The 12,905-nt window shown below is 36.5% G+C and overlaps 1 protein-coding gene across 6 annotated transcripts in view; it reads right to left on the bottom strand.

The window, feature by feature from the left end:
• The window catches only part of ARAP2 (ArfGAP with RhoGAP domain, ankyrin repeat and PH domain 2), a 196,234-nt gene that overhangs the window by 21,079 nt on the left and 162,250 nt on the right, over window positions 1-12,905 (bottom strand). For all 6 annotated transcript variants that reach the window (XM_027103193.1, XM_027103192.1, XM_027103194.1 and 3 more), the window contains 2 exons: window positions 6,624-6,706; window positions 5,481-5,516 (listed from right to left, as the gene is read on the bottom strand). In XM_027103193.1, coding sequence (XP_026958994.1) covers window positions 5,481-5,516; window positions 6,624-6,706 — 119 coding nt within the window. The remainder of the gene's footprint in view (window positions 1-5,480; window positions 5,517-6,623; window positions 6,707-12,905) is intronic.

Below are 12,905 nucleotides of genomic sequence, written 5' to 3'. Positions count from 1 at the left end.
ACACACTACTTAATAACCAAGAGATCACTGAAGAAATCAAAGGGGAAATCAAAAAATACCTAGAAACAAATGACAATGAAAACAGGTTGGCCCAAAAACTATGGGATGCAGCAAAAGCTGTTCTAAGAGGGAAGTTTATAGCAATACAATCCTACCTTAAGAAACAAGAAACATCTCAGATTAACAACCTAACCTTACACATAAAGCAATTAGAGAAAGAAGAACAAAAAACGCCAACGTTAGCAGAAGGAAAGAAATCAAAAAGATCAGATCAGAAATAAATGAAAAAGAAATTATGAAAACGATAGCAAAGATCAATAAAACTAAAAGCTGGTTCTTTGAGACAATAAACAAAATTGATAAATCATTAGCCAGACTCATCAAGAAAAAAAGGGAGGGAGCCTGAACCAAGATAGTAGAGTAGAAGGAAGTCCTCTCACGCTCTCTTGTGAGAACACCAGAATCACAACTAGCTGCTGGACAATCATAGACAAGAAGACACTGGAACTCACCAAAAAAGATACCCCACATCCAAAGATAAAGGAGAAGCCACAATGAGATGGTATGAGGGGCACAGTCACTGCAAAATCAAATCCCATAACTGCTAGGTGGGTGACTCAGAGACTGGAGAACACTTATACCACAGAAGTCCACCCACTGGAGTTAAGGTTCTGAGCCCCACGTCAGCCTTCCTAACTTTGGGGTCTGGCAATGGGAGGAGGAATTCCTAGAGAATCAGACTTTGAAGGCTAGTGGGATTTGATTGCAGGAATTCGACAGGATTGGGGGAAACAGAGACTGCACTTTTGGAGGGCACACACAAAGCACTGTGCGCATTGGGACCCAGGGGAAGGAGCAGTAACCCCAGGCGAGACTGAACCAGACCTACCAGCTAGTGTTGGAGGGTCTCCTACAGAGGCGGGGGGTGGCTGTGGCTCACCATGGGGACAAGGACACAGGCAGCAGAAGTTCTGGGAAGCAGTCCTTGGCATGAGCCCTCCCAGAGTCGGCCATTAGCCACACCATAGAGCCCAGATAGGCTCCAGTGTTGCATTGCCTCGGGCCAAACAACCAATAGGGAGGGAACCCAGCCTCACCCATCAGCAGTCAAGTGGATTAAAGTTTTACTGAGCTCTGACCACCAGAGCAACACCCAGCTCTACCCACCACCAGTCCCTCCCATCAGGAAACCTGCACAAGCCTCTTAGAGAGCCTCATCCACCAGAGGGCAGACAGCAGAAGCAAGAAGAACTACAATCCTGTAGCCTGGGGAACAAAAACCACATCCACAGAAAGATAGACAAGATGAAAAGGCAGAGGGCTATGTACCAGATGAAGAAACAAGATAAAACCCCAGAAAAACGACTAAATGAAGTGGAGATAGGCAACCTTCCAGAAAAAGAATTCAGAATAATGATAGTGAAGATGACCCAGGACCTCGGAAAAAAAATGGAGGCAAAGATTGAGAACATGCAAGTAATGTTTAACAAAGACATAGAATAATTAAAGAACAAACAAATAGAGATGAACAATACAATAACTGAAATGAAAACTACACTAGAAGGAATCAATAGCAGAATAACTGAGGCAGAAGAATGGATAAGTGATGTGGAAGACAGAATGGTGGAATTCACTGCTGCAGAATAGAATAAAGAAAAAAGAATGAAAAGAAATGAAGACAGCCTAAGAGACCTCTGGGACAACATTTGCATTATAGGGGTCCCAGAAGGAGAAGAGAGAGAGAAAGATCCCCAGAAAATATTTGAAGAGATTACAGTGAAAACCTTCCCTAACATGGGAAAGGGAATAGCCACTGAAGTCCAGGAAGCACAGCGAGTCCCATGCAGGATAAACCCAAGGAGAAACATGCTGAGACACATAGTAATCAAATTGGCAAAAATTAAAGATAAAGAAAAATTATTGAAAGCAGCAAGGGAAAAACGAAAAATAACACACAAGGGAACTTCCATAAGGTTAACAGCTGATTTCTCAGCAGAAACTCTACAAAGCCACAAGGGAGTGGCATGATATACTTAAAGTGATGAGAGGGAAGAACCTACAACCAAGTTTACTCTACCTGGCAAGGATCTCACTCAGATTCGATGGAGAAACCAAAAGCTCTACAACAAATGGCACAGGAACTTCTCTAAGTGGGAACCACAAGAGAAGAAAAGGACCTACAAAAACACACCCTAAACAATTAAGAAAACGGTCATAGGAACATACATATCGATAATTACCTTAAACGTGAATGGATTAAATGCTCCCACTAAAAGACACAGGCTTGCTGAATGGATACAAAAACAAGACCCATCTATATGCTGTCTACAAGAGTCCCACTTCAGACCTAGGGACACATACAGACTGAAAGTGAGGGGATGGAAAAAGATATTCCATGCAAATGGAAATAAAAAGAAAGCTGAAGTAGCAATACTCATATCAGATAAAATAGATATTAAAATAAAGAATGTTACAAATGACAAGGAAGGACAATACATAATGATGAAGGGATCAATCCAAGAAGAAGATATAACAATTATAAATATGTATGCACCCAACATAGGAGCACCTCAATACATAAGGCAACTGCTAACGGCTGTAAAAGAGGAAATCGACAGTAACAGAATAATTTTGGGGGACTTTAACACCTCACTTTACACCAATGGACAGACCATCCAAAATGAAAATAAATAAGGAAAGAGAAGCTTTAAATGACACAAGAAACCAGATATCTTTAATTGACATTTATAGGACATTCCACCCAAAAGCAGCAGATTACACTTTCATCTCAAGTGCGCAGGGAACATTCTCCAGGATAGATCACATCTTGGGTCACAAATCAAGCCTCAGTAAATTTACGGAAATTGAAATCATATCAAGCATCTTTTCTGACCACAATGCTATGAGATTAGAAATGAATTACAGGGGAAAAAACATAAAAAACAGAAACACATGGAGGCAGAACACTAGGTTACTAAATAACCAAGAGATCGCTGAAGAAATCAAAAAGGAAATCAAAAAATAGCTAGAGACAAATGATAATGAAAACATGACAACCCAAAACATATGGGATGCAGTAAAAGCAGTTCTAAGAGGGAAGTTTATAGCTATACAAGCCTACCTCAAGAAATAAGAAAAATCTCAAATAAATAATCTAACCTTACACCTAAAGGAACTAGAGAAAAAAGAAGAAACAAAATCCACAGTTAATAGAAGGAAAGAAATCATAAATATCAGAGCAGAAATAACTGAAATAGAAACAAAGAAAAGAATAGCAAGGATCAATACAACTAAAAGCTGGTTCTTGGAGAAGATAAACAAAATTGATAAGCCATTAGCCAGACTCATCAAGAAAAAGAGGGAGAGGACTCAAATCAATAAAATTAGAAATGAAAAAGGAGAAGTTACAACAGACACTGCAGAAATACAAATCATCACAAGAGACTACTACAAGCAACTCTATGCCAATAAAATGGACAACCTGGAAGAAATGGACAAATTCTTAGAAAGGTATAAGCTTCCAAGACTGAACCAGGAAGAAACAGAAAATATGAACAGACCAATCACAAGTAATGAAATTGAAACTGTGATTAAAAATCTTCCAATAAACAAAAGTCCAGGACCAGATGGCTTCACAGGTGAATTCTATCAAACATTTAGAGAAGAGCTAACACCCATCCTTCTCAAACTCTTCCAAAAAGTTGCAGAGGAAGGAACACTCCCAAACTCATTCTATGAGGCCAGCATCACCCTGATACCAAAACCAGACAAAGATACTACAAAAAGAGAAAATTATAGGCCAATATTACTGATGAATATAGGTGCAAAAATCCTCAACAAAATACTAACAAACAGAATACAACAACACATTAAAAGGATCATATACCATGATCAAGTAGGATTTCTCCCAGGGATGCAAGGATTCTTCAATATATGCAAATCAATCAACATGATACACCATATTAACAAACTGAAGAATAAAAACCATATGACCATCTCAATAGATGCAGAAAAAGCTTTGACAAAGTTCACCACCCATTTATGATAAAAACTCTCCAGAAAGGGGGCATAGAGGGAACCTACCTCAACATAATAAAGGCTATATATGACAAACCCACAGCAAACATCATTCTCAATGGTGAAAAAATGAAAGCATTTCCTCTAAGATCAGGAACAAGACAAGAATGTCCACTCTCACCGCTCTTATTCAAAATAGTTTTGGAAGTCCTAGCCTCGGCACTCAGAGAAGAAAAAGAAATAAAAGGAATACAAATTGGAGAAGAAGAAGTAAAGCTGTCACTGTTTGCAGATGACATGATACTATACATAGAGAATCCTAAAGATGCCACCAGAAAACTACTAGAGCTAATCAATGAATTTGGTAAAGTAGCAGGATACAAAATTAAAAAATTAAGCAATCCCTTGCATTTCTATACACTAATGATGAAAAATCTGAAAGAGAAATTAAGGAAACACTCCTATTTACCATTGCAGCAAAAAGAATAAAATACCTAGGAATAAATCTAGCTAGAGAGACAAAAGACCTGTATACACAAAATTATGACACTGATGAAAGAATTAAAGATGATACCAACAGATGGAGAGATATACCATGTTCTTGTATTGGAAGAATGAATACTGTGAAAATGACTATACTACCCAACACAATCTACAGATTCAATGCAATCCCTATCAAATTACCACTGGCATTTTTTACGGAATTAGAACAAAAAATCTTAAAATTTGTATGGAGACACAAAAGACCCAGAATAGTCAAAGCAGTCTTGAGGGAAAAAAGCAGAGCTGGAGGAATCAGACTCCCTGACTTCAGACAATACTACAAAGCTACAGTAATCAAGACAATATGGTACTGGCACAAAAACAGAAACATAGATCAATGGAACAAGATAGAAAGCCCAGAGGTAAACCCACGCACCTATGGTCAACTAATCTATGACAAAGGAAGCAAGGATATACAATGGAGAAAAGACAGTCTCTTCAAAAGTGGTGCTGGGAAAACTGGACAGCTACATGTAAAAGAATGAAGTTAGAACAGTCCCTAACACCATACACAAAAATAAACTCAAAATGGATTAGAAAAAAAAATACCTCTATGGAAAGAACAGGTTTGAAACTAAGATTTTTTATTTTTTACTCTGAGTTTTGGTGACTTATTATCCTTTATTTAAAACTGAGTTTTGCCTGCTTATCCCATAAAACCAGAGATTCCTCATTTACATAATGAGTAGGAAGAAATCATGTGTAGCTTCTCTTTAGAGGCAGTGGCAAATAGGATACATGAGACTGAAATAGACCTAAACCCTGAAGCAAATCTACTTTCCTCTTCTTAGGCTCAAAGTATTTAGAAAAAATTTTAACTTCACTTAGAAGAAACATTTCCTGTCTCTAGATCTATCTGCCAAATACTAATCCTGTATCATCAATATATCAAATCCAAAACTTGCTGGCTGTTAACTTACCAGAGATGTTTTTCAGAATATGCCGTCAATCCCCAACTGCATCGCATGGGAAAAAAACACATGCATACATATTAAAAATGATTCATTTTACAAGATAATACACAGGATTAGATGTTAAGGAGGTAATATTTAATGGTGGGAATGCATAACAGAATTGATACCCACAGGTGATGATTCATTGGGTATGATTTATCTAGAGGTAAATGATAGATGTTGAGGTATTTGGCTACAAATTTAAATACACTGAAGGACACAGGGGGAAAGGGTCTCATGATGTTATGCGGCAGTGGGGGAAATCTCTCACAGGATATTCGGGGCTGAGTAAGGACAGATGTCTAGGAAAATGGCCAAAATAAGATAATATATATATATTTACTTATTGATACTGTGAGAAATTTTAAAGAATGTGCCAGTCACAACACAGATATAAGTGCTGGGCTTAGAAATTAAGCACAGAGGCAAAAGTGAGGCCATTTTCAGTGACAGAATCTGAATCATATGCAGTTCATTAAAATGGCATTTCATGATATTAAAAGTATTAGTGCAAACATTAATTAGCTAATCAAAGTAATCCGTGATGAGAAAGTGTGGTATAACTCGAATGTTGGGTTGATTCAAGTGCTAATGAGAAACATAATATTTAAGAAGGGTCCACTTCCTCTCAACCATCTGTGTGCTGTGGGTTTATTACCAAACTCAGCAAAACGAAGGGGGCAAATTATAAAGCCAGGACCAAGATGATGTAAAAGCCATGGAGGCTGGAGGGCAGCATTTGTCTTCCTTTGGGTAGACTTGTTTGGAACATTCCTTACATCGCTAGGCTGTGACTGAGCAAGGAATGGGATGTGGAGAAACCCATGTGCTTCCCAGTAGACAGGGCCTTCTGGGGATTTCTTGTGCTACACAGAGGAGATGCAATCACCCAGTAGCTTGACTTGAGCGGGAACATCATCATCCCTCCTTATCCACCCACACAGGTTCCCTTGATCTGCCATAGGTCCCCTGCCACATGTCTGTGGCAACTTAAGGAATCTTTCTAAAGCTTAACTTATAACAAGTTAGACTAAGGCCACTGATCCCTAAGTCCTTGAACAGACATACTTTCTGTAACTTTTTCAACAGCTCTTCCCTTCCAAGCTTTACCTTGTTGGAGGCTTCATCTTCTTTTTTACTCCAAGATAAAACTTCATTGAACTGAGAGAAAACATTTTGTCAGGTTTACTACTCTGTAAAGGAAAACAAGGTAAATTTGTAATTAAACAGATTTTATCAGTATCCTTCTATTTTCCTTAAGTATTAAGAATCGAGTTTAGAATTATTAGTTTCTCCAATGTTTCATGAATGTAATACCAAATTTTTAGTAAATGAAGATTGTTTTGATTAAAATGTTATAAATTTAAATAAATCTGGATACATATATATGATTACATATGTGTGTATATATACAAACACACACAATAATTCCTTATTCAAAACACTTGGGACCAGATGTATATGAGAATTGATAATTTTTCAATTTTTCATACTTAAAAAATACATGTGCAATATATTTTGTAACTCCATGATACCACCAGTGTTGTCTGGGGCAGCACCCTATATTCAAATATATTCATATTTCTCTACAAAAATGCATGACATTTCATACAGTGTGAGTAAGTAAAGGTCATAAATATTGTTATGGACTGAATGTTAGTTCACAGTATAGATGAGAATTTAAGTTGAAAAACTTTGGTTAACAATTATCCCAGTCCTTATTAAACAAATCTTTCTTTAGACATGCATTTATGATGGCATAATTATCAAAAATAAATTATGATAAACAGTTACATCTTTTACCTCACTTTATGTTACCAATGCTATCTCTGTTCATTTTTATGCCAGGATATTATCTAACCTATTTTAGTTTTACTGTATGAATAAATAGTTGGATGGGAAATACTTGACAATTATTTTACTTTTTATGTCCCCCAAAATGTTTGCAAATACTCTTCTCTGTTTACCCTTTGAGGTGATTTATCAAATCATTTTTTCCAAGTTCTAAAAATAATTCCCTTTGCGATTTTAAAAAGAATTACATTAAACCTATAGATCAATATTAGTAGACTTTGTGTTTTTTTGTGTTTTTATATATAAATTTATTTTTTGGCTGCTTTGGGTTTTCGTTGCTGGGCGTGGGCTTTCTCTAGTTGCGGTGAGTGGGGGCTACTCCTCGTTGCTGTGCACAGGCTTCTCACTGCCTTGGCTTCTCTTGTTGCAGAGCACAGGCTCTAGGCAGGCAGGCTTCAGTAGTTGTGGCACACTGGCTCAGTAGTTCTGGCTCGAGGGCTCTAGCATGCAGGCTCAGTAGTTGTGGCGCACAGGCTTAGTTGCTCTGCGGCATGTGGGATCTTCCCGGACCAGGGCTCGAACCCGTGTCCCCTGCATTGGCAGGCGGATTCTTAACCACTGCACCACCAGGGAAGTCCATAGATCAATATTAGTAGACTTTACATTAATTTTCTTTCATTTCTATCAGTGCAGTTCTGTAGTCTTCTTCATGTAAGCCTCTTCTTCTTAAGGTCATTTTCTGGTAGTTTATGTGTTTGGTTTGGGGGTATTGATTTTTTAGCTTGCTACTTTACTGAATGTTAAGGAATAACACTTGAAGTCTGATATGGAACAGTGAGGTAGCTTTGTAATTCAGTAAGTTTTCCATATAGGAAAGAGTCAAGGAGAGGAGAACGTAGGAGTGTATATAGTAGCACAGACTCCTGGATACCTTTGTCAGAGGTTCAATCGGATTACATCTGTGGTTAATGTCCCTCCTCAAAGCTTAGACTGCTAGTTCCAATGGAGGCAGCAGCATGATCAGGTGAGAGGCTGCAATTCCAGTAGTACAGGTAGAGGGGACCTGCACATTTAAGAATGAGAAGCACTGTGCCTGATCTAAGTAGTCTTATTTATACACGGCATTGATAAGCCCAGGACTGCCTATATTTTGAAATACTGTTGGCAATAGATAGAGAGCCTGAAGTAATACAACTGATTCCCAAGCCACTCTGGACATGCCAGCTCATGACTTTGTATTTTATCCTGTCCAAAGAGAACACAGATGCCATAATTTAAGATGAGTTCAGCCAAGGTGGGAAGAAACCCTTTTCAGTTTCAATCTTTAAACTGAATAAGCATAAATAGGAACTGTAAGGATCCTAATGCGAAGTTCTATTAAAAGAAATCTCTTTTGGCATTATAACTTTACTGTTGGTTTATTACAACTCTTTAGGTATGTGTACTTTCTGGAGTATTTCTTCAAACAGTTGAGGTGTTATGAAGTGTATAGTATGTTGCTACAGGCAGTATATTTCAAAGTAAAATTTTTAACTGAGCCAATTAAATTAGTGTGCTTAAAAAAATTATTCTTGTTACTAAGAAGAGTTTGCTTATTAGTGCATGCAACTTTTAACGACCACTCCCTCCCCATTTGCTGTTTTCACACCATTAATAGTGTAATGATAATATTCGTTGAAACTTCTCACCTTTTATGTAAATCAAGTCTGAAAACATTTTAATTAACATTTTCTGTGCAGGGAAAACTCTCAAAACAAAATATATCTTCCTCTGTGTATTACCCTAATTTGTTGTTAATAAGCATTCATAAATTATCTCTAATTAACACATAGTCTCTTTAAATACACTTTTCAATTTGTAATTTCTACTCCCTTCTCAGTAAATCATTTTCTAAATATGTACAAGCACACATATATTAAGGGCAACTGTCAAACCAGAGCCAAGTCTTTATTCAAATAAGCTAGGAGTTTTTTACTATTGATTATTTACTGTAAAATCATTTGAAAAGCAAACACTGCCAGTGACTTGACCATCAATATTAAAAGGGAAAGACCAGCAACATGAAGAAATAACCAGCAAAATAACACCATGTGTTGAAAATAACAGTAGTTTGAGTTTAAAGGAAAACCACAAGTCTCTCATCTGCTTGCCTTAATGCAAATTAAAATATCAGTTGCATTAATTGATTCTGACATGCATAAATACAACTTTCAAACACTTAGACTATAATTCCGTAACCTGAGGTCACTGTGACAAAAATAAAATGTCTTCATTGTCTTTAAAGAACACTATCTTTCTGACAAACACTATATGATCTCACTTATACGCAGAATCTAAAAAAGTCAAACTCACATAGAAGCAGAGTAGACTGGTGGTTTCCAGGGGATGGGAGTGGGGGAAATGGGAAGGTGTTGATCAAAGGGTACTAAGTTTCAGTTATGTAAAATGAATAGGTCCTGGAAATCTAAAGTACAGCATGGTGACTACAGTTAACAGTACTGTATTGTATACTTGAAACTTGCTAAGAGGGTAGATCTTAAATGTTCTCACCACAAGTGCACACACACACAAAACTATGTGAGGTAATGAATATGTTAGTTAGCTTAGATTGTGGTTATCGTGGCACAATGTATAGGTATATCAAAAGCATCACGTTGTATAACAAATAAATACAATTTTTGTCAATTATACTTCAATAAACGTGGGGAAAAAATTCAAATGTCAAAAAAAAGAACACTGTCTTTCAGGCAAGCTCTCGATACTATTACTGTCTACCAGTTTGTATGAATTATTTTAGATTAAGCAAGATGATACTTTCAAAAAGATACAAATTCTTAAAAACATTCTGTTAAGGGATGAAATTCTTTAGCTCAATTACAAAATCATTTCATCTTAAAAAAAATAATTTCTTCATGAACAGGCTTCCTTGTGGCAGGTTTTAAAATTTACATCAGCTTGGGGAAAAACATTATAAAAAACCTGAATTGTGTAAAGTGTCATATTTGAAAATATTTGGTACTATTAAAATGAAAAACACTTATCCTCTTTAAATAAAATTCTATCAGCAATAACACCAAGCCAAAATAATACAAATTATTGTTTCTATAGTAAGAAACAATAAAGCCTCTGCATAAAGCCTTTGGAAATAGACATCTGGGAATGAATTCTGACTCTATCGCTTATAGGCTAAGTGATCTTGGGCAAGTTATGTAATATCTTGGTATACTACATTTCTTCATCTGTCAAGGGGGAATAACTATAGCAATAGTTTCATAGGATTATTGTAAAGATAAAGTACGATAATCAAAGCAAAATACATAGAACTCTGCTTTTTATGGATTAACGGGTTGAATGTTAGTTGGGGCCATTATGACTGCACTTCTATTGCTACTAGTTGTTTCTAGCAACCTTCTGTTGCTACACAATGGAAGCGTAGGTTCCTTAATGGGACTAAAAAGTCCATGATGATTTTAAAATACCCTAAGCAGATATCCAACTACACAAGTGACAATTAACCAACATGTAAATGGAAGGACAAGGATGAAGGAAATGAGTCTAATGAAGATCAAGGTGGGTGACGCATTGAAGAAAACCAAACAAAATTCAATCAGATTGAGTTCTAGATGGCTAGAATAAGCAGCTGTGAAGTTTAGCATTTCCTTTCATGAACATAAACCTACAGTTCATGAACCTTAAAATCTGATGTGTTTGGCTCACATAATCCCAAATTCTTAAATGCCTTATTTCTGCAAACTCCACTCTTCCTGCACTGAAAAAAGTGAAGAATGATATCAAATGATAATAAACGGTAACAATCGTTTGATACTCACACAGATTCCCTGCTAGGTTTATCAGATGGAGTAACAAAGTGTGACTTCCAGTATATAATACAGCCCTCTGAAGAGAGGGATTAAGGGCTGCGGAATTCAGTGCTGTTTTGTTAGCTCCCTGCCTGGACATTCCACTGTTCTTGAAGAACATGAACATGAAATGGATACACTAAGTAAAATGCTACTAAAATTTATTTATGCCCACCTGGAGGCTTCCCTGCTGGAGGAACATACAGGACCGTGGTCAGTGTGTGGAGAGCTCAGTAAAAGCCACAACTAAATGGGGCTATAGAACTTTGGAAAGCTGTTTAATAATTCTTCCTTCATAACAATACAGTATTAAATAATAGATGTTACTAGTCTGGTCCTTCTTTATAGATCTCCAAAACACAACATAGTGAAGCGTCACACGCTTGAAATATGCAAGCAATGCTTATTCAAGCGAATATTAGAATTCAATGGAAAAAAGTAGCTTTAGGTCCTGCTGTCATTCCACATTTAAAAGAATTGCTTGGATATTGCTTGAATCTCAAGGAAGTAGAAATGTTACTGTATATACCCATGTAACCACCACCCAAAACTGGATAGAGAACATTTATTTCTGTTATCCTAGAAAGTACCCTACTGACCGTATGTCCTTGCTTCAGTAGCAAACCTTCTCCACACCACAGGCAAACACTTTCTGACTCCCATCACCATAAATGATTTTGCCTCTTCTTAGACCTTTTATAGACAGACTCATATGGTACTATTTTGGGTCAAACTTTTTTGCTCAGCAAGGATTTGAACATTCACCCATGTGGTTGCATTCATTCATTTTTATTGCTGAATATTATTCCATTGTCTGAATATATCATTCTCTTATTGATGGGCATTTAGAATGTTTACAGGTTTTAGCTTTTATAAATAAAGCTGCTTATGAATATTCTTGAACAAGTGCTTTAGTGGATATAATACCTGGGAATAGAGTTGCTGAATCATGGGGTAGATGTATGAATAACTTAATTTTAAAAACTGCCAAAAAAGTTCTAATAGTAATTGTGTGATTTTACCCTTCCACCAGTTATTGATGAGGGTTTTAGTTAATCAACGTCCTTGTCAACATTAGATGTTGTCACTCTTATGATTTTAGTTGTACTAATGGTATAGCTTGTGGTTTTAATTTGCATTTTCCCTGATAACTAATGATGCTGAGTACTTTTGGTTCAACCACTTATTGGCCATTCCTATGTCTTCCTTCCTGTAATGTCTGTCCAATACTTTGCCCCAATTTTTATTGGGTTGTCTTTTTATTGTTGATTTGGAGGAGTTCTTTATATTGTGCAAATGAGTCCCTTTTCAGATATATGTACTATGAATAGATTTTTCTCAGGCTGGAACTTCCCTATTCATATTCTTAGTGGGCTGTTTTGATGAGCATGCTAATATACATATATATATACATATATATATATATATATATATATATGTTTCACAGTTTGAAAAGGAACTTTTATATATATTCTTATTTAAGCATTACAACAATCTGGCATGCAGGACTCATACTATCATCATCATATTACAGATCTAGAAATGATGGATGACAGTTTAAGATTCTTATTCACACAACCAACTTGGCGGTTTTGAGGTTTTCTGATGCTAAGTTCAATATTCTTATACATACTCCCTCTTTTTCATCTCTAAGTCCTCTCTCCATTCCTCAATTCATTAATAAAAGCTGTTAGGGAATTCAAACATATTGGGATACATCAGTAAGATTCAATTAATA

This window comes from Aethalodelphis obliquidens, unplaced genomic scaffold (assembly GCF_003676395.1).
Source record: "Aethalodelphis obliquidens isolate GAN/ISIS:26980383/991018 unplaced genomic scaffold, ASM367639v1 scaffold6, whole genome shotgun sequence".
NCBI classification, from domain to species: Eukaryota; Metazoa; Chordata; class Mammalia; order Artiodactyla; family Delphinidae; genus Aethalodelphis; species Aethalodelphis obliquidens.
This window is presented reverse-complemented; position numbering and strand designations above follow the sequence as displayed.